Genomic DNA, 22272 nt, shown 5'->3' with positions numbered 1-22272 from the left:
CTGCAGCAGGGCCTCCAGCTTCCCAACATCAAATGATGTAGTGCTGTCCACATATCTCTCTTGTACTGTTGTGTTCAATGACTTCCCCCTACTGTACCACCAGCATAACTTCCAAATCACTGCCAAGCTACAACTCTTTGAGGTGCTTCCTCTCACTCTTCAGACAGCTAGGAGGTTTTTAGACAAATTATCTTTTTCTGCAGCTAATTCAAAAATGATTAGGTTCGACAGCACATGTAACATTAAATTCAGGTAGTGCACCAATTATGATGCCTGTTTTTGTCCAGGTAACAAAGCAGAATTTTAATGTAACTCAAGCAAATAAATACTTCCCTGGCTGATGACTCTGCAAGGCAATTACTCAAGTTTTAATAAATCATTGTTTGATTTATAATATGTTACTGACAATGGTGTTGTCCAGTTGGGGGCGAAATATTTTGTTCCTGTTGTTCAATAAAATGTGCATTTAGAGCTTTTGTTCAAAATGACACGTTGGAGACAGGTCAACTGAGAGCTCTGTAATACTATTGTTTTATCTTTTCCTATAGTAAAATATGTTTTGCTGAAATCAAATTACAAACATTAATAGATCATCTTGCTGAGATTGAAAGTAACATTTTTGTAAAAAAACTAAACATTAGTTTTCACGTTTCAGCCTACAAATAGTAGTTTAATGAATGTGTACATGAGTCATCGAGCACCTATTGTTGGAAACAATATGCACAGTAATTGCTGAATTTTCAGTATAAACTCACAATGGGTAAAACTCCTCAATGGCAGTGCAAAATTAGAAAATTACCCCCTATATTCAGAAACAAAAATATTCATATTTGAATTTCTCATTAAGCCTGTGACCAAGCTACTGATTTCCTATCAGACAGTTGTTCACTTCAGGTAAAAAGGGGCTAAATTGCATACGCACTGAAAATGGTCATAGAGACCAAGATGGAAGTGAGCGCTGCAGATGCTGGAGATCAGAGTCGAAGTGTGTGGTGCAGGAAACACACAGTCGTCAGGCAGTATCCGTGGAGAACACACCTGCGCTCACACCTCCTCCCTCAGCTCCAGCCAAGTTCCCAAAGGATCCTCCCATATCCGACAGAAATTTACCTGTACTTCCACACTCATCATCTACTGTATCCGTTCTCTCAATGTGGTCTCCTCTACACTGGGGAGACAGGACGCCAACTTGCGTAACATTTCAGAATACATCACTGGGACACACGCACTAAATAACTCCCCCTCCCTCTCTGCCGAGGACATGCAAGTCCTGGGCCGCCTCCACCATCAAACTCTAGCCACCCGACGCCATCTTCCACCTTGGGACCCTCCAACTACACGGGATCAATGTGGATTTCACCACTTTCCTCATTCTCTGTCCTCCTACCTTATCCCAAATCCAACCTTCCAACTTGGCACCGCCCTTTTGAACCGTCCGACCTGTCCATCTTCCTTCCCACTTATCCACTCCATCCTCCTTTCCACCTATCACCTTCAACCCTACCTTCATCTACCTATCGCATTCCCAGCTACCTTCCCCCCCCCGCCTCCCATTTATCTTTCAGCCCCCTTGGGCCACCCCTCATTCCTGATGAAGGCCTTATGCTCGAAACATCGACTCTCCTGTTCCTCGGATGCTGCCTGAGCGGCTGTGTTTTTCCAGCACCACACTCTTCAGTAGAGATCAAGATCACAGAATCACTACGCCCATTCAAAGTAATGCTCGAGTCATGCCAACTTCAATCTACCTGTTCATTTAAATGATCGCTTCACACAGCCAGCAGTAAGTGTGTAGTTCACTGACTAGATACATTAGCAAAGGGTCGAAACTGCCTAAGTTCAGTTAGATCGCACCGTTTAAAATCAAATCTTCTTCTGGGCTCAGGAAAAGCTCATGCTGAGCACTTCTGCAACTCTCAAACTCCATGCCTGACCCACGTGTGACTTCACATTCCATTTTCATCTTTTCACACTAAGCTCTGCTTCACAGTGCAGTTTGTAAACTGGGAACCAGCGTGGCAGAAGAATGAGTGTAAAAACAGGCCGGTATCCTTCATGCTCCCTCAGAACCACAATGCCACCACTCTGGCCTCCACCTACCCTCAATAACTACTCACTATGAACTACATCTACTCTTTGATTTCCATAGAATATCAATAGAACATAATTTGGGTGATGGGCAGAAATAAACCTCTCTCAACATCTGAATAAAATCACCAAACTATTGTTGATACTGAGGGCACAGCCGCTTCCATCAGGCAGAAGATCCAGAAGCTGGAATATACGCACCAACAGGTTCAAGAACAGCTTCTTCCCTGTTGCTATTAGACTGCTGAATGGACTCTCTAACTTCCAATAATGTTGATCGTGCTTCACGCACTTCCTGTGCAGTGTGACCTAGATGCCTAAGCATCCTATGGTCTGTATGTCCTCGCTCATTATGATCTACATGTCTTTGCTTACTATGGGCTGTCAGTACTGCTCACAAACAAAGCTTTTCACTGTACTTAAAGTCATACAGATGTACAGCACAGAAATAGACCCTTCAGTCCAACTTGTCTAGTCCCATTTGCCAGCACTTGGTCCATATCCCTCTAAATCTTTCCTATTCATATACACATCCAAGTGTCTCTTAAATGTTGTTAATGTACCAGCCTCCACCATTTCCTCTGGCAGCTCATTCCATACACGCACCACCCTCTGCGTGAAAAACTTGTCCCTTAGGCCCCTTTTAAATCTTTCCCCTCTCACCTTAAACTTACGCCCTCTAGTTCTGGAGTCTATTAAGGTACACATGGTTACAATAAATCAAATCAAAATGAAATCAAAAATCATTCGGCCATGTGAAAGCAAACCTGACTACACTTGTAATCAATTTAGCATGCGTCAACAAACCACAATCACATCAAAGGCACAATCTGTTATTACAACTCCTTGAAGCTGTCAGTTATTCTTAGAAGAATGCAACACCACTGAGATAAAACCCACCAGGAATTGAAATTCAACAGCGTCTCAGCTGTCCCAACAATAGTCGACTTTTTGAGATAGAAAGAATGGAAAGTGCTCATTCCAGTGTCAATTCAGATCGTCAATTGATCATTGCTTGTTAATCAGCTGATGGTTAAGTTTTACTCGTGTGTCAAAACAATATTTTTTTAAAAGTCAAACAGAGCCATTTAAATTTCTGTAAAAATGACAACACAGGTTGTTCTGTTATATATTTCACTGCAAATACTTCTTCCATTGGAAAAAGACTCATGTGTAATGCATGTGAACAATTATGCAATGCTGATGAGGTCAACAGACCTCAAAACAATACATCTATATTAATGAAACACTGCACCAAAAATACTTATACCTTCCAATATAGCACTTAATGGTGAGATCTGAAGCTGTGAAAACATGTTTTTTCCTTGCCTGTCAGAATTGTCCAGACTTCTCAGCAGGCTTTCCATTTCCTTCATGAGCTCTCGAACCTGGTGTGCTTTTAATCAGCTTCCAGAACTCTGCACTGCCAGATGGAAGCTATGTTCAGGAGGAAGTCTGATTTACAACCCAAAATCAAAATGGGGAAACCAACCAAGGTGGGGGTGGTTTTGCACATTGAGTATTGCCGATCTGCCAAAAGTCAAGAGGAAATTGATGTGGAGGGCAAAGAAATCAGTTTTTCTCTGAAATAAAAAGTGTGGCCAATCTCACATGGATATCCACCTCCACACTAGGCATGTGTAGCTGCAGAAAGGGCAGAGAGGAAGGATCATGCAGCACAGTTCATCGGAGAGCAAGGACATACAGGGATCCTTCTGCAAAGGTCTCAGATAAGCACTTCCATCAAACAACTAACAGAATACGCTGCTGGGTGAGCATCACAAAAGTCCACTGTAAACCTGACACAAAGCTTGCAGTTAATGTCAAAAAGCATCAAAGAGTCCAGCACCAACTCATCACAGGATGTTATGCAGAGCACAGAGCTCATCCTTCCCAGCATGGAAACAGTGGTTAACTCTGGTTGTACAGTTGTGTAACCATGAGGCACCCTCAGATGGCCAACATTGCAGCTTATGTTGCAACTCAAGCAATAGCCACCTAACACAGAACATAGAACGTTACAGCGCAATGCAGGCCCTTCAGCCTTCAATGTTGCGCCGACCTGTGAAAATAGTCTGATGACCAACTAACTTACACTGTTCCATTACTATCATCTATATGTAAGTCCAATGCTCATTCGAACGCCCTAATGTCAGCGAGTCTACTATTGTTGCACGCAGGTCATTCCACACTCCTACCGCTCTCTGAGTGAAGAAACTATCCCTAATATCTGTCCTAAATCTGTCACCCCTCAGTTTAAAGATATGCCTCTTCGTGTTAGCCTTCACTATCCAAGGACAAAGGCTCTCACTGTCCACCCATCTAACCCTCTGATTATCTCACACGTCTCGATTAAGTCACCTCTTAACCTTCTTCTCTCTAATGAAACAGCCTCAGTTCCCTCAGCCTTTCCTCGTAAGACCTTCCCTCCATACCAGGCAAAATCCTAGTAAGTCTCCTCTGAACCCTTTCCAACTCTTCCACATCCTTCCTATAATGCGGTGACCAGAACTGTACACCATACCCCAAGGCCTTACCAATGTCTTGTACAGCTGAAGTATGACTTCATGGCTCCAAAACTCAATCCCCCTACCAATAAACGCCAATACACCATATGCCTTCTTAACAACCCTATCAACCTGGGTGGCAACTTTCAGGGATTTATCCACCAGGACACTGAGATCTCTCTGTTCATCTACACTGCCAAGAATTTTACCATTACTCTGCATTCCTTTTACTTTTTCCAAAGTGAACTCCCTCACACTTTTCCACATTAACCTCCATTTGCCGTTTTTCATCCCAGCTCTGCATCTTATGTCTGTCCTTCTGTAACCCACAACATCCTTCAGCACTATCCACAATTCTTCCAACCTTAGTGTCATCCACACATTTACTAACACATCCTTCTATACCCACATCCAGATCATTTAGAAAAATGAAAAACAGCAGTGGCCCCAAAACAGATCCTTGCAGCACACCATTGGTAACTGAGCTCCAGGATGAACATTTCCTATCAATCCCAACCCTCTGTCTTCTTTCAGCTAGCCAATTTCTGATCCAAACTACTAAATCACCTTCAATCCCGAAACTCCATATTTTGTGTAATACGGACCATGTGGAACCTAATCAAATGCCTAACTGAGGTCCATATACACCACATGAACTGCTTACCTTCATTCACCTGTTTTGTCACCTTCTCGAAGAACTTAATAAGGTTAGTGAGGCATGATCTACCCTTCACAAAGCCGTGTTGACTATCCCTAATCAAATCATTCCTTTCCAGATGATTATAAATCCTCTCTCTTATAACTTTTTCCAACATCTTACCCACAACCGAAGTAAGGCTCACCGGCCTATAATTACCAGGGTTGTCCTGACTCCCCTTCTTAAACAAGGGAACGACATTTGCTATCCTCCAGTCTTCTGGCACTACTCCTGTCGACAATGATGACATAAAGATCAAAGCCAAAGGCTCTGCAATCTCCTCCCGGGCTTCCCAGAGAATCAGAGGATAAATTCCATCCAGCCCAGGGGTCTTAGCAATTTTGGAAGATCAGAAAATAGATAAAAGCTCCTCTTTGTCAACCTCAATCCCAATTTAACCTAGTACCCTGTATCTCCATATTGTCACTAACATTGCCCTTTTCCAATGTGAATACTGATGAAAAGTATTCATTAAGCACTTCCCCATGTCCTCAGATTCCACACACAAGTTTCCACTATTACTTTGATTGGTCCTAATCTTACTATAGTCATTTTTTTATTCCTGATAGACCTATAGAAGGCCTTAGGGTTTTCCTTGATCCTAACCAACAACGGCTTATGTTCCCTCCTGGCTCTTCTCAGCCCTCGCTTTAGATCTTTTCTGGCGAACTTATAACTCTCAAGCACCCTATCTGAGCTTTCACGCCTCATCCTCACATGACCCTTCTTCTTCCTCTTGACAGAAGCTTCAACCTCTTTAGTAAACCATGGCTCCCTCTCTCAACAACTACCTCCCTGCCTGATAGATATGTACTTATCAAGGACCCACAGTAGCTGTTCCTTGAATGACCTCCAGATTTCAAGTGTGTCCATCCCCTGCAGTTTCCTTCCCCATCCTATGCATCCTAAATCTTGTCTAATTGCATCATAATTGCCTCTCCCCCAGTTATACCTCTTTTTCTGCAGTATATACATCTGAACACTGCAGTAGAAACTCAGACCATTGCAGTCCACAGCCAGACTAAGTACAGTGTACAAAGAGTCTTCCAGGGTATTACATTATTCTAGTCATTTGTCATTCAACAGATTGCTCACATTGTGGAGATGCCACCTCTGGGGAATGACAATGGATCCATGGGGCATCAATCTGTTGGCTTCTCACCAGTGTCATTCTGCCAGTAGCCTATTGCCTGCCAGCCATAAGTCCAAAGTGCTATCACCCATGGAAAGAAGGTGCCACCTGCAAGCAGACATTCAAGGCTGAGGACTCCTTCAGTTCTTACAGTGAAATTCAGCCAGCTTTTCATCAAGCCTGCTGCAGCCACTGAGACAGGCTGAGGATTGGCAAAGACCCCATGGGAGTATTAAGGATGATTAGTTGACATGCATATGCAACATGGAATTGTTTCATTTTAGAAATTTGGTCTGGGATGTTTAATTTGGATGAGCGTTCAAGTTAGCCCAGCTATCAAGTGTACACAATGATGAAGAGTAACTGTGGAAAGGCAAGGATATGGTTCTGTTGGTGAATGGAGAATTGGGATTGTGGTCACTGATACTGTCCTAGAATGTGAACTTCAAGGACTGCTTGGGCAGAAAGAGTGAACACCTAGGTTAGCTCCTCTCTCCCTTTCCTCATCCTTCTTATGTTTCAGTTTTTCAGCTGCTTGTGGTATGGGCTATGCCTTCATGATGAGATGATGATACAGTATCAGCAAACCAGCACACAGAATCATAGAGTCATACAGATGTACATAGAGATGTACAGCATGGAAACAGACCTTTCAGTCCAACCCATCCATGCCAACCAGATATCCCAACCCAATCTAGTCCCACCTGCCAGCATCCGGCCCATATCCCTCCAAACCCTTCCAATTCATATATCTATCCAGATGCCTTTGAAGTGTTGCAATTGTACCAACCTCCACCACTTCCTCTGGCAGCTCATTCCATACACGTACCACCCTCTGTGTCAAAAAGTTGCCCCTTAGGTCTCTTTTATATCTTTCCCCACTAATCCTAAACCTATGCCCTCTAGTTCTGGACTCCCCCACCCCAGGAAAAAGACCTTGTCTGTTTACCCTGCCTGGACCCCAGCTCTGCCAAGTACCGTAAGGCACCTTCTGAGTGGTTCACATGTTAACGATCTATTCTATCATATTCTCTGATATACTCCTGATGATCATATTCCTGAAGTAGGGGTCATGCCCAAAACATCGATTCTCCTGCTCCTTTGATGCTGCCTGACCTGCTGCGCTTTTCCAGCAACACATTTTCAGCTCCGATCTCCAGCATCTGCAGTCCTCACTTTCTCCTATTCTCTGATGTAGCTCGGTCTTCATTATATGCATGCTGTGGGCTGGTTAGCTCAGTCAGCTGGACAACTGGTTTGCGATGCAAAGTGAAGCCAACAGCATGGGTTCATTATCTATAATGGCTGAGGTTACCTTCTCAACCTCACCCCTCGCCTGAGGCATGGGGTGACCCTCAGGTTAAGCCACCAGTCGTTTCTCTCTAATGAAGGAGCAGTGCAATGGGCTGGGAAGATGATAGTGACTTTATTTTTACCTTTTTGATGGGCAAACGAGCGCTAGCAAGCCCAATTCTCCACCTAAGGCATTAGATTTTGATTTTGCGTGATAGTGTAAAATTGTTGACAGCCATTTGGCTACCTGTTTTACATTTCCTCTGATTTGTATTCCAGTTGACTTCAAAGGATTTTTTTTAAAGGGGGAGTTAGAAAACAGGCTGCTGTTTACACCCAAAATACTTTAATTTGCAGGTGTATTTTTAAATTGAACATCAAGTGAAAAAAAAAATCACATTTCAAACAATGAACAGAAAATCTGGTGACATTTTTCAACTTGAACATTGCCTCCTGAGGGACCACCACAGAATGGGACTGCCATTCCAGTAGAGGGAATGATGGAGGTACATAATCCAGAATGTGCTACCATCATAATCGGATGGAATTGTTTGATGATTGAAAAGTAAAAGAAAAGAAAAGCTGTTTCAGAAAACCCTGTCACAGACAAGCACAGGGATGTCAAATCCATAGTTTCCCCTACAGATGTGCCAAATTTGACAATATAATATTTAAATGGATAATAGCCCTGCACTTATGCAGCTTATATTATCTGCACATGGTCTTTGCAATTTTCTGGACCGGAGAGATCTCACTAAGCGAATTATATCTGATCATCAGGCAAAAGTTTACCCAAAAGACCACAGGTGCATGTGTAGTCCACTCTTGTCTTAATTGAGAACATACAGAACTCTAATGAGCGCCAAAAATTTACAGCAACATCTCAAATGTCAGAGGAATTGAAATGCTGTAATTCACCCCAGCTGGAATAAAACTGGAGCTTCAGTCTCAGAACTCAAAGGACCCATTTACAGCAGGGATATGTTTTTAATAAACTCTATATACATAGTTATAGGTTTTTGTGAATTGTAGCAAATGCTTTTCGGCTTTAAAATGTTTATCCTGTCACACTCTGGTTGTTTATAGCATCCTTCTTCCTCTGGTTTAGAGTCTCATTAACATTTTTAATTTTTTTTGCTTTACAGATTCTACCCTTGTCAAAGCTTTACATTCTCCATAGCAACCCTGTGGGCCTCTGAGGTCTCAATTATTTATTGGTTTTCAAATAGGATCAGCAGCAGCATTCAGAAAAGTTCTTGTTGCTTCCTTAGAATAAAATTAAGCAAAACTTTTATGTCTTGTACTTAAATCAGTCAGATATATTTTTGGCATTTGAAACATTTGGTTGTGCATTTTTGACTATCTTTTGTTTTTTAGATGAGAGTCATTATTTTCACTCACTTATGTGTCAGAACATTTTACACTCCAATCCGCTAGTAATCTGACAGAGTTCAAAGTCATAGAGCCATAGAGTCATAGAGATGTACAGCATGGAAACAGACCCTTCGGTCCAACCCGTCCATGCCGACCAGATATCCCAATCCAATCTAGTCCCACCTGCCAGCACCTGGCCCATAACCCTCCAAACCCTTCCTATTCATATACGCATCCAAATGCCTTTTAAATGTTGCAACTATACCAGCCTCAACCACTTCCTCTGACAGTTCATTCCATACATGTAACACCCTCTGTGTGAAAAAGTTGCCCCTTAGGTCTCCTTTATATCTCTCCCCTCTCACCCTCAACCTATGCCCTCTAGTTCATTTTAATATATTAATCAGCACTTTATGTCCAAACCAAAACAAGTTTCTTTGGTTGGATTTAAATCTTAAATAACTTTGTTTTGTCAGTTGCCTGTTCATCTTTTTCAAAATGTCTAAGAATGACTTTGGCTGGTGGCATGAGTAATCAGAGAGGAAATCTATGATGAATGAAAGAACATTACCCATTTACAGTGCTGATTAACAGCACAACATGGGAGCATGGTTAATTATGATGCTGCTTCAGAGACATTGCCTCTAAATTAAGTTTCATATAATTCAACGTAAGTATCTATTGACTCAACCAGTAGGAATGTTATGTCTGGTGCTGGCTAAAGCCTTACAGGGACAACTTGAGTTCATCCTCGAACAATCATGTGTCTAACAAAACTATGGCTTTAAGAGCTAGATTGTGTCCTTTTTTTTAATGAAGGATGGTTGAGACAGTCTGCTCCAAAGCCAATAAAGTAAACAGCTTGTCAGGCCTCGGTTTTTTTTTAAAGTTGGAAAAATAGAAGCAGCTTGAATGGGTGGGGTCAAACTCCCATCGAACCAGGATTTTCTGTAGTATTCTGTGGGCGGCACGGTGGCACAGTGGTTAGCACTGCTGCCTCACAGCGCCTAAGACCCGGGTTCAATTCCCGCCTCAGGCGACTGACTGTGTGGAGTTTGCACGTTCTCCCCGTGTCTGCGTGGGTTTCCTCCGGGTGCTCCGGTTTCCTCCCACAGTCCAAAGATGTGCAGGCTAGGTGAATTGGCCATGCTAAATTGCCCATAGTGTTAGGTAAGGGGTAAATGTAGATGTAGGGGTATGGGTGGGTTACGCTTCGGCAGGGCGGTGTGGACTTGTTGGGCCGAAGGGCCTGTTTCCACACTGTAAGTAATCTAATCTAATCTAATCTAATCTAATCTAGTTTTCAGTAGCAGTTGCTTGGGTCTTGACACGAGATGTGGGAGCTCTTATTCCTCTCTCTATTGCAGCTAAAAGCTGTTGTTCTCTCCTGTTGCATGTGACAATCTATTTTACTGAATGTGCCTTTGCCAAGGGTATGTTTATGGGATGTTACTATATATGACCAATAGAATTGCATTCATAACACAATGCCTTACATTTAAAATAAGAAAAAGTTAGGGTCTGGACTATCTTCTTAATATATTTTGAGGGGGTTTGGAATGCTCCACAACAAATTGGGGGCTGTTGTTGGGATCAAAATCTCTAGTTACAAGTTGGGTTTAGAATTATTTTACTCAAAGGCAATGAGTGGTGAGTGATGGCGTTTTCTTTTCGGGCGTTGAATTCAGTTGGTTTAGATAGGGTGTGCCTTGTGTAGTGATAGCTCTTTTAGTCACACAAGTTTGTGGGAGTGGAAGAAGTCACCTCAGGAGTTTTACAGAAAGTGAGCAAGGCAAAGCTTTTGGAATTGGCAGATAAGCTGGAGTTGGGATGCTTTTGTCCGTGCAAAAAAAGGGAGGTAATTACAGCAAGAGCTCAACATGTATGATTGCCAGGAATGCAATCAGAGTCATTGGAAATGGTTAAAATCCAATTGCAAAAGAAGCAGCTTGAACATGCAAAGGAGATGAAAGTTTGAATTACGATTAAAAGCAGAGAATAAAGACAAGGAGAGGATGGCCCGAGCAAAAGAAAGAGAAAGTTCTTGAACTTCAAAGTTTGGAACTGAAAACTCAGAGGTGACTTAAAATGGCAAAAGTAGAAGTGACAGGTAGGACTTGTGATGAGGACAGCGATGGAGAGCAATCCCATCGTAGTCAAAGGCCTGGTGAGTTAAGAGGACCACTGAAATTAATAAAGAAACTAATGAGTCAGAGTTCAGAGACCACATATTTGGATTGTGTGTCAAGATTAAACAGAGAAGGTAAATTGATAGACAGCATTTGAAAGTAGCACGGCATGTGATGATACAAGCAGCAAACAAGAGATCAAATATTCACAATTTTGCTTGTGGAAATACAGTATTAGTGTTACTCCCAGTGATGGGTGAACCTTAAAAGACAAGGTTTACAGGACCTTATGAAATCAAAAGGAAATTGAGTAAAATGAACTATTTGATAGGAATTCCAGATAGGAAGAATGGGTCATGTGTATCTGCTCGAAGTATATTGACAGGTAAGGAAAGCAAAAGGAGAATGTGTTACTGTCTACAACACAGAGTGAAGAATCAAGTTCAGAGGATTCTGAATTGAATATTCCTCAAATTAAATTGGACAATGAGGAAGTTCTCAAAAAGTGGGATAAATTATTGTGTTACTTTCTAGAGAAAAACGGAAAAGACCTGAAAGTGTTATTACAATCACATGGGGAGATATGTAGGTATAAGCTGGGAGGTGCTAATCTAATGACACATGATATAGATATGGGAAATGTTCTAATTAAGCAACATCCTTCTAGACTTAACCCTCTAAAATTGGCACAGGGTTAAAATTAGATTGATTGCATCCTCAAAGACAATATAATCAAACTGAGTTGGAGCAAATGGAGCTCTTCCATGGTAGTTTTGCCAAAACCACACTCTTGTGTGTGGACTATTGCAAAATCAATGCAGTTACAAAATCTGATTCATATCCTATTCCATGTTTGGAAGATTGCATTGAGAAGAGGGGACAGCAACTTACATTTCTAAGTTGGACTTAATCAGAGGATACTGGCAAAAGGATACTTTACCCAAAACCGCAAAGACAACATCAGCTTTCATGCTGCCGACACCTGCACCAATCAACCACATCGCCCTGTGGTCAAACATTTCAACTCCCCCTCCCACTCTGCCATGGACATGCAAGTCTTGGGCTTCCTCCATCGCCACTCCCTCACAATCCGACATCTGGAGGAAGAACGCCTTATTCTCCGCCTCGTAACCCTTCAACCCCAAGGCATCAGCGTGGACTTCACCAGTTTTCTCATTTCCTCTCCCCCCACCACTTACCCAAGTTCCAACCTTCCAGCTCAGCACTGTCCTCATGACCTTTCCCACCTGTCAATCTTCCTTCCCACCTATTCACTCCACCCTCCCCTCTGACCTATCGCCTTTACCCCCACCTCCATCCACCTATTGCACTTCCAGCTACCTTCTTCCCAGCCCCAACGTCCTCACATTTCTCTCTCCACCCCCTAGACTTCCAACCTCATTCCTGATGAAGGGATTTTGCTTGAAACGTCAATGTCCCTGCTCCTCGGATGCTGCCTGACCTGCTGTGCTTTTCCTGCACGACTCTAATCTTGACTCTGTTTAATGTCATACCATTTGGTATGAAAAATACACCAGCCACATTTCAAAGTTTAATGCTGGCATTGTAGCATTTCAACATTTATTTATGTCTGAGACATACAGATAAAAATTTAATGATGAAAATGCTAATCTATTTTGATGGAACCTATTATTGCAGCCATTCAATTTGAAAATTACACACATGCAGGACAAGAGAACATAATTGCAGACATATTGTGACTTGATGAAGGAAGATGGAGGCATTCAGTGGTGGGAAAATAAAGCGCACTGAAATGCACTATGGTAGTGAAGGTTTGCATGATTCAAGTCGACATAATGTATATGTATTGTAGTGTACTAATTGTGTAAGCCTAAAGGTTTGTAAAAAATGAAGCCATCTTTGTATATTGATGATTCATTTATTTTAAGGAAGCAGGTGTGACAATACTATGGCTTTAAAAGTTATATTTCCTCCTGGTTTTCTTTGTGAAGAAAGATTGAGACAAAGGTGACCAGCAGTCAGCTCCAAAGCCAATAAAGTAAACAGCTTGTGAGGCCTTGGGATGTTTTTAAAATTTAGAACAATAGAAACAGACTGAATGGGTGGGGTCATGCTCCCACAGAACCAGAACGTTTTTTAGTTTTAGTTTTCAGTAACAGTTGCTGGGGGCCTGAAGCTGGGTGTGGAAGCTCTTATTCCTCCCTCTCTCTTTCAGCAAAAAGGTGGGGTTTTCTTCCTGCTGCTAGAATTACATGAGACAATCTATATTACTCAATTTGCCTTTGCCAAGGGGGTATTTATAGTATGTATTGAAACAGTTAACTCGTAGTAGTTAATACACATTATTTTGTTAAGCATTTCAATACAGTTACAGTTAAGCCAATTTATTTATTTTCTTTTTATTTTGTATGTATTTTAACTATAGTGCATGAATAAAACATGTTTTGTTTCAAGTCTGGTAGTATGACAAATCAAATTGCATCTGGAACACAATGCCTTATACTTATCTTTCAAATAAGAAAAAGTTAGGGTCTAGCGTATCTTCTTAATATATTTTAAGGGTCCATAACAAGCGACATGTTGAAGGATTATCAAGGTGTCACAGTGATACTGAACACAGTTCTCTCTCTCCCATTAAACTGGCAGCAGAGGAAGGCGCCCCAGTTGGAGCTCTTCTGCTTGCCAATTCCTTTTCCATTTTCTTTCTTTCTTCTCCTCTCTTTGCAGAATTTGTTTCTTCACCCCCACTCCCCCAACTTTTAACTTCTTAAGCTACCCTATCCTACCTGGTGAATGGAAGCAAAATGAAGGGAGATGATTTGCAGCCAAAGTTTTGGGCGGACCTAGTCATGGAGTGGCAGCAGAGCAAGCACGGGCCAATTCGCAGGCCGAGTCCCAGAGCAGGAGCAGAGCGAGAACAGACCACATTCTGGAGCAGGAGCAGAGTGAGTGTGGGCCGAGTCATAGGTCAAGTCCTGAAGTGGGAGTAAAGCGAGCACAGGGCGAGTCCCGGAGCAGGAGCAGAGCAAGAACAGGCTGATTCGTGGGCCGGGGGCTGGGGGGAGAGCAGAGTGAGTATGGGCCAAGCCCTGGAGTAGAAGTAAAGTGAGTGCGGACAAGTCCTGAAGCAGGATCAGTGCGAGAATGGGCCAATTGCAGGCCGAGTCCTGGCATGGGAGTAAAGTGAACGTGAGTCAAGGCCTGGAGCGGGAGCAGACCGAGTCCTGGGCAGAAGCCAGGGCATGGAAGCAGCATGGCCACGTGTTCTGAAGCCTGATGAGCATGGACTCATGTTGGAAAAGGTCTATAACTTGAGTACTTCAGCGTCACTTTCTATTATCATTTGGAACTCTTTTAAACTCTGTATTCCCTTGATAATCTATTTTTTTCTATGATTTCAATTCTGTAACAATACTTGGTGTACTGTCTACTGTCTGAGAAATGCCAATGCATTGCCAAGCAAGAATATTTCATTTGGGGAGGAGGATTTCTAACTAAAATGTATGAAAAACAGGACAGAGGAGAATATGAAGACCTGTATTGTGGTTATCTTTTGACTAAAGTCAAAGTCAAAAACCATTTATTGATGACTACTTTTCAATGCTTTCTTGAAGCATTTATTGTGTCTTTTTCACGTGGAAGTCATTTGTCAGAATGTGCGGAGATAAAAAAAAACATGGTGACACAGTTCATTCAATTATCATTATCCTTTGCCACAGTGATCACTCGCATGATCTTAGAATCCCCCACGCTGTTAGCAGAGGCAATAAAAACAAATCAAACTCTTCAGCATTGGGAAGGAGGGGAAAAAAAAACTATAGAAGCACTAGTCACATCCCAGCAGACACTTAAATATTGAGGGAAGCAACCCATTTTCAAACCACCCTCATAACCAAGTAATGCTTTCTGATATGATGTGGGACAAAACGATATTTAATAAAACATTTGAAAACAAGAACATGCCAATTTGGTAGCCTTAGTCCTCAAAATGAAGAAATAAATATCCAGCAAAAAGGATAAATCATTTGGAGTCATTTTGTCCATTTATGCTCAGAATTTATGTCTATGGAACTTGTTATTGCTTATTGACTGAGGATGCTGAGAACTGAGATTGAAATAAATTTCCACATCTAACACTCAGTATCAGTGTCAAACAGTCCTGGGTCAGGGACTGCACAGAACAGATGCAGAATTAAGTTTTCTGAGAATGCTCAAAATACTAACGTTGAAGTCTTGGAAGTGTATGGTTGATCCTGTGCAATGTATGTTTTGTCATTTCTCCTACTACACATCTGTACGACATCTCTGAATGAGACTGCTACAATGTGAATTCATATCAAGATACTGACAACTTCATGCTGTGGGTCTGCACCCAGTGGGAACTGAACTGTGAGCATCCAGAACAATTTAAAATAAGTTTCTCACAACAAATTAAAATGTTGAAGGGACAAAGGTCTGAAAAATAAAGCCATTGAGAGGATTTAGAAATCTAAGTCACAAATCATGCAGGATGCCGGGGCTAGAATAAATAAGGCAGGATAGAGCAATAAAATGTTTTGCTTAGATTTTCCCAGTTTACAATAGATATATGCTCTGTGCTTTGTTGTAAATGGCAAACAACAGATACAATTCTGTAAATGGCAAATTAAATTAGAACATTTTGCTTTCCTTTGGAAGCTTTAGCGAAGGGCTGTAGTCAGCTTTCCTTTCATAAAACAACTTAATCCAAAATGGCACCGGATCCATTTTAAATCAGCAAGTTTCCACTTTACTTAGGGAAAAAAAACAAAGAACTGCAGACACTGAAAATCTGAAACAAAAGTGGAAAATGCTGGAAAAACTCAGCAGGCCTGGCAGAATCTGTAGAAAGAAAAATAGAGTCAGTATTTCTAGTCTAGTGACCCTTAATTTTATTTTCCTCCTTAAAAGTGCTGCCAGACCTGTGGAGTTTCTCCAGCACTTTCTGTTTTTGCTCCTCCTTCCATAGTTTATTCTTATCCTATTTCTTGTTAATTTTCTGTTCAATAAACTGAGGATTTTCATGGTCAATAACAAACATTTTCAATTTCATGCTTGTGTATGTTTAAGAGTCAATCTTCTACTCTGCCCTACATTGTGCCTCATCTCCTTCATTGCAACAACAGAATTCTAATCTGTAATATAGAAACTGGTTCAACACTACATAAAATTATTTCATATACAATCCTTAAACCAGTAGGCAAAGGAGACTTTCATCACTTGGAATAACTTTAAACCCAGATTGCAAAGATGAAAGGACAGTATATAATCAACAACACCAGAGGGAGTACATCTTCTGATAGAAGTTATGATAAGGATGCAATTTCCAAAAGCATCTTGTGATATTCTTGATCAATTGTTTCACTTATATACACACATACTGCTGACAAATAGCAGAATTCAAGCATTTTGGGGTTTGCATCAGTGGATTCAGACAAGAAATGAACTTGGAACAATTTCAATTACTAATGCCTTACCCTTCAATACAGATTCGAAACATGAATTGAAACTACCCTGGAGGCTGAGGCATAATGGTACTGCCTCAGCTGGAGTACTGTGGACTGGATGGAGGAGAGGAATCACCAAATCCTTCATGGAATCTGCAGAATCTATTGCATACATTTCAACAGCTAAAGGTTAATGGCATTTTGCCAGAGTAATTATCATCCCGATTTTCAAAGCCTCTTAGAAAGTCATTGTTATCTCTGACTTTCCAATATCACAGTTGATTTAACCTAAAACAATTTTTAAAGTTTTTATATTCATAATAATTTTTCTTTATTTTTTAGTTTGATTGCTGAATTCAGTAATTCTGAATCCTGCCAGCCGCTATGACATACCATTACTGCAAAATTACAAGTACCTTATAGACAAACACCCTTTACAAATACAACCAATTTGCATAGTGATGGTGTTGCTATAGATACCAAAAATGCAGCAAACGTACAAGAAAAAACTATTTTTGAAACTTTGCCACTCTAGCAAGGAGATATTCCTGGCACTGACTTCAAGATGAATTGGTTTGAGGCTGGTCATTTCATTTAATGGAATTTTAGATGTGGTTTTCTCTCATCAAGAGAGTATGTTCAAACAAACAAACAGTTGAAACCACTTTTCAGATGAAAGTAGATGAATTATTTGAATGAGTAAAAAAGAAATAAATGGCTAAAGTGCTCAGTCAGTCCAAATACTTTCATTACTTGCAAGTTCTCACACCTGAAGAAGGAGCAATGCTCAGAAAGCTAGTGCTTCCAAATAAACCTGTTGGGCTATAACCTGGTGTTGTGAGATTTTTAACTAAACAAAAGCAAACAGTACTTGATTTTAAGATGGCTAAAAAGATGACTATCCTTAACAAGACAGAAGATGGTGCTTTCTGAACACATTTACTACGAATTATTCAGTGGAACATGTTCCATCCTTGGAAGTCAGCTTATTTTCACCACCATTCATTTTAAGTACATAAAATGTATTTGTAAAAATACATATTTGTATTGGTTTGAGTGAGAATAATCCCATGACAGTATTGTTTCTTTTCACATTTCTGTATATGGTGTACAAAATTCATCACCTATTTTGCTTTTAACTTAAACTAACTCACTAACACTTTGGTAAGATTTGTAATCCTGAGTGTCAAATCACTCATAGTCTATACATAAAAACATATATGTAATAACTCTACTGACAATATTTTTTTAAAGTGGCAATTTCCCACCTGGAAAGACTGCAGGGAATGCTTTCCCGCCAATACTGGTTGCAGCCATTTTAACTTTGGGGCCTACACTCTTTACTCAAGTCGAAGTCCTGCCTCAAAGAGCTGCCAGTGATTCAAGCAATGCCTGTACCAGTGGACAGGATTGGGACCAAAAGTGATCCTCAAAGTCCCAGGATCAGGTAAGTCCAGGTGATCTCACTACATGGTGGGAAAATGAGACCTGGGGTGGGGGTGGGGGGGGGGAGGGGGATGTAGGGAGAGAGGGGTAGGCATCTTCACGGTGAGGCTAGGGTTGGTAGCATCTGTGGGGGTGGGCACCCAATGCAGAAGAGGTCACTGAAGGAGTTGCCCCATCTCCTGAGGACCAAGCAGGGTGACTCTGCAGACTTCCCTTTTGTTCCTCAGCTCCATCTTCCAGTCCAAAACTTAAGGTTAGGTAAAATATAGCACTTAAGTGGCAATTAATTGCCCATTCAATGGTTTTAACTGGGGCAAGGGTGGGCCTCCCTGTCTAGGTCTCACTTGTCCCACTATAAAACTGCAGACAGGTCGATACAAGAATGAGGACTGTGGAATGGCAATCCAGGAAATTTTACATGGCCCAACAAGAAGCTCAACCTGCTTTAAGTTCCAAGGATTTAACTGTAGAAATTTGTCCCTCCCTTAGAGTTCTAAATTTTGGACTCCCTTGTAATTCCTTTCCCCACCGGCCACTTTGCTCCCACTCCCAGGAGCAGTGCAAGATTCCATGCTATTATTCAGGAAAAATTCTGATTTTAAAAGCTTGTGACCTCATCCTATTTGCTTAGTCTTGGACATAATTTTCTACAAATTAAATCATACATGCATTTCTGATAATATATGAAGCAATTCTTGGAATTGCGGTTTTTGTTCACATTAGCTCATTCTTTGCAGGTAGACCCACCTTTTGTTAGAATTTAGTGTGTATCTGAGAATAGGTGTAACTCTGAAATACTTGACATTCCATGTCCATACGCCACAACTATTCCATTTTAGTGCCAAAAGAATGTGGAATTTCAGGCTCTCTCTATAAATCTAATTATACTCACTAGAAATTTTGTCCAGAAAAAGATATGGCTAGATGTTTATAATGCCTTGCTGTTAGAGGTTTTCGATGTGATGTTCATTAGTTTTGAAATGGCATAATGATGGAAATAAACTTTGTAAAGGAATTCTGCAGATTTATGGCTTGCTCTCCGCTAGCAAACAAAACGGCACAATTGATTTGATCAAAGTGGTCAGAGACTTACAGAGAGGATGGTGATTAGAATACCAGCAGCACAAAGCACAGCATCACTGATTGTTTCTCCATTCTTATAGGGATACTTGATGCTTTCGTCATTGCAGTAAAATCCACGCTTATAAGGTTTGATGGTGCTAGTTTCGATAACCAGGAAAGGGAGGCCAGCTAATAGAAAGGACGACAACAGATACAGACAAAGCAAGAGTAAGTAACAGAGACAACAAACAGCTTAGGGGCACAACTGCTTCAACAGAGTAAAATGTGGCATACAGCTCAAATGCAATAAAGACTCCATTCACCATTTCCACACCCCTCCCACAAATTACTATTTTGAACTTTATGCTGCAATAATTCACATAAATTGTGTATAGTTGTATAATTTAGGTAGTATAATCATAATTATTCAGGGAGGCAATGGCCTAGTGGTGTTATCGCTGGACTGGTAATCCAGAGGGCCAGGTAATATTCTGCGGATCCAGGTTCAAATCTTGACATGGCAGTGGTGGAATTTGAATCCAATAAAAATCTGGAATTAAAAGTCTAATGATGACCGCAAGTCCATTGCTGATTGTTGGGAAAAACTCATCTAGTTCACTAATGTTCTTAAGGGAAGAAAACTGCCATCCTTAGCTGGTCTGGCTGTGTCTCCAGACCCACAGTAATGTGGTTGACTCTTCATTGTCCTCTACACAATTTAGGAATGGGCAATAAACAATGGCCGAAATGGCAATGCCCTTGTCCCATGAATGAATTTTTTAAAATCCCCAAAATATACCGTGTTTCGTTTGAATTGTAGAATGGTCATGCCACTTAAAAGATTGAAGTTTGATCAGAAGATTAGTCTCCTTCACTCATGTGCCTTTGCTTTCATATTACTTGTAAAATAATATATCCTATGAAAGTATGCATTTCTTCAATTGTTAGACATTTCTACAGTATGTATTCTGTTTTGTTTTTAACAAGGTTTGTTCATCATATATTTAACTGGAGGTTGAAGCTTTCCAATCATAAGTTTATATATAAACATACAAATGTTTCGATAATTGTCTTGTAATTAATATTATAATTAAACCCATGGATCTACAAGGGACGTTAGTGCATCGGCAACCCTGACTAGTAAGGTAATCCTCAAATCCCCTCATTATTCTTTGAAACATTACCACAGATCTTTGATTTTTCACTTCACAACTTCATCCCCAACTCCTTGTTTACTTGGCACTTCATTTTATTAGTTATTGTGTACATCTTCCTTTGGCTCCACTTCTTTATTCCATATTTAAAACTCTGTTTAGTATCATAACCATGACAGGAAATAGCCTGTCCCTTTCATCTTGGGATATGCGTTCCAAAGAGATACAATGCATGAAATGAGCTGTCCTTTGTCCCTTCAGTCCCTTTCACTCACACAGAGATAACAGAATGAAGTACTATGATAGCGAGTTTTGCCAAGATTTGTAGCTCAGATTGAGGTTCTGAATGTAGGCTTGCTCACTGAGCTGGAAGGTTCGCTTTCAGACATTTCGGCACCATACTAGGTAACATCATCAGTGAACCTCTGGATGAAGGCTTCATCCAGAGGCTCACTGGTCATGTTACCTAGTATGGTGCCAAAATGTCTGAAAATGAACCTTCCAGCTCAGCGAGCAAACCTACATCCCAAAGTACTATGATATCACTCGGATGAATCCAAAGCTTATTCCTGGTGTAGGAGATTACAAACAAAAACATATTCTAATGTTACAATAATGAGGAGATGTCTGGGATGGGGTACCCAAATATTTTTGCTTTGGAAGTGACTGCTGCTCAAAAGGTTTAAATGGATTATTGATTCCCTGGGTGTATTAACAAGAATATAAACATAGAAATGACTGAATGGTGGAAAGACGTAGAGGTGTTAGGCCTGCCCACACCCTCAAGAAGCTTAATTAAAAGCAGTTCTGAAATATTTGGAACTAGTCTATGTGCAACAGAGCTGCTCAGAATCAAAGAGCCCATTAAGAAAATAATTACTGTCAGGAAGTGCCACATTTCACTTTGTCTTGGCTTGGCCATGCACCAGCAGATATAAACTTACACAAGCAATTGGCAGTAGTGTTCCCACTGCTAAGAGCAGGAGATTGGGTACCACACTTTTCTTATAGCTGTACTTGATGCTGTCGTCATCGCAGTAAAACCCTCTTTGATAGGGAGAGATGCCTGCAACATTTATAACTGCAGCTGGAAGAATAACTGAACAGATAAAGAAATAAATGTAAATGTTACAAATCTGATCAGATTCCAAACTGACAAAGAGACCCGTTCAGACCGGATTTGTAACTACTACATGGTTTTATTTCCTTTAAATCAAAACTGTAATATATCTTGCAGCTAAACAATGAGTATCCACTGCTGACAATGAATCAGTTATTTTCAACTTTATGAAAGAGAAAATACATAGCAAAGGCTCAGCATCACCAGAATTTTTACAAGTTTGTATTGAACAATTAAACTCCCATTGGATAATGCCATGGCTGTCTACTAATATTATCATATCATCTGATATCAATAATGATATTAATAGACTGCTCCATAAATAAAGTGAATGATGTTTTCAAGAAAGATTTGAATAATGTTGCTGTGCCTTTTCTTGTTATACATCCATTGTTTTTCTTGTATTATCAACTGTTCCTTTTTAGAATGTCCAGCAGGGTTTGTAACAACAACAGGCATTGCCACTGTTCCACCAAAAAAAACAATTTTATAAATTAGTTAAAACTAATAAAACGCAGAATTTTTTTGGAAATTTGGATTTGTTGTATAGGATATAAACTAGTCTCCACATACACTCGCACTTAGACCTCTAGTCTTTTATTTATCAGTACAGCAGAATGAATAAAATCAAGCTGCACCATAGCAATGCAAATTGTCCCAAGGTAATGACTTTGTCTGATTACATACAGTTTGTTAAACTCCTACCAGAAATAAATAATCACTTTGAGTTCTCTATATTACGATATCAACAGAGTAAATGTGCCATATAAGAGACTTCGGATTCTTCAAGTGTTAATACGCTAACCAAAAGCAATTTTTTTCC

General features: G+C 40.6%; 1 protein-coding gene across 4 annotated transcripts in view; it reads right to left on the bottom strand.

Moving 5' to 3' along the window:
- Positions 1–22272, bottom strand: part of plpp3 (phospholipid phosphatase 3) — a 145279-nt gene that overhangs the window by 71631 nt on the left and 51376 nt on the right. For 3 of the 4 annotated variants that reach the window (XR_011961161.1, XM_072574373.1, XM_072574371.1), the window contains exon 2: positions 19207–19364. Coding sequence is in view for 3 of the 4 variants with exons in the window: in XM_072574373.1 (XP_072430474.1) it covers positions 19207–19364 (158 nt within the window). In the remaining variant the exon portion in view is untranslated. Of the gene's footprint in view, positions 1–19206; positions 19365–21273; positions 21429–22272 lie in introns of all 4 variants that reach the window. The other variant, XM_072574372.1, reaches the window with a different exon arrangement.

Source organism: Chiloscyllium punctatum, chromosome 7 (assembly GCF_047496795.1).
Source record: "Chiloscyllium punctatum isolate Juve2018m chromosome 7, sChiPun1.3, whole genome shotgun sequence".
Classification (NCBI taxonomy): Eukaryota; Metazoa; Chordata; class Chondrichthyes; order Orectolobiformes; family Hemiscylliidae; genus Chiloscyllium; species Chiloscyllium punctatum.
Note: the sequence above shows the minus strand (reverse complement) of the source record. Positions and strands in the feature narration are given on the sequence as shown.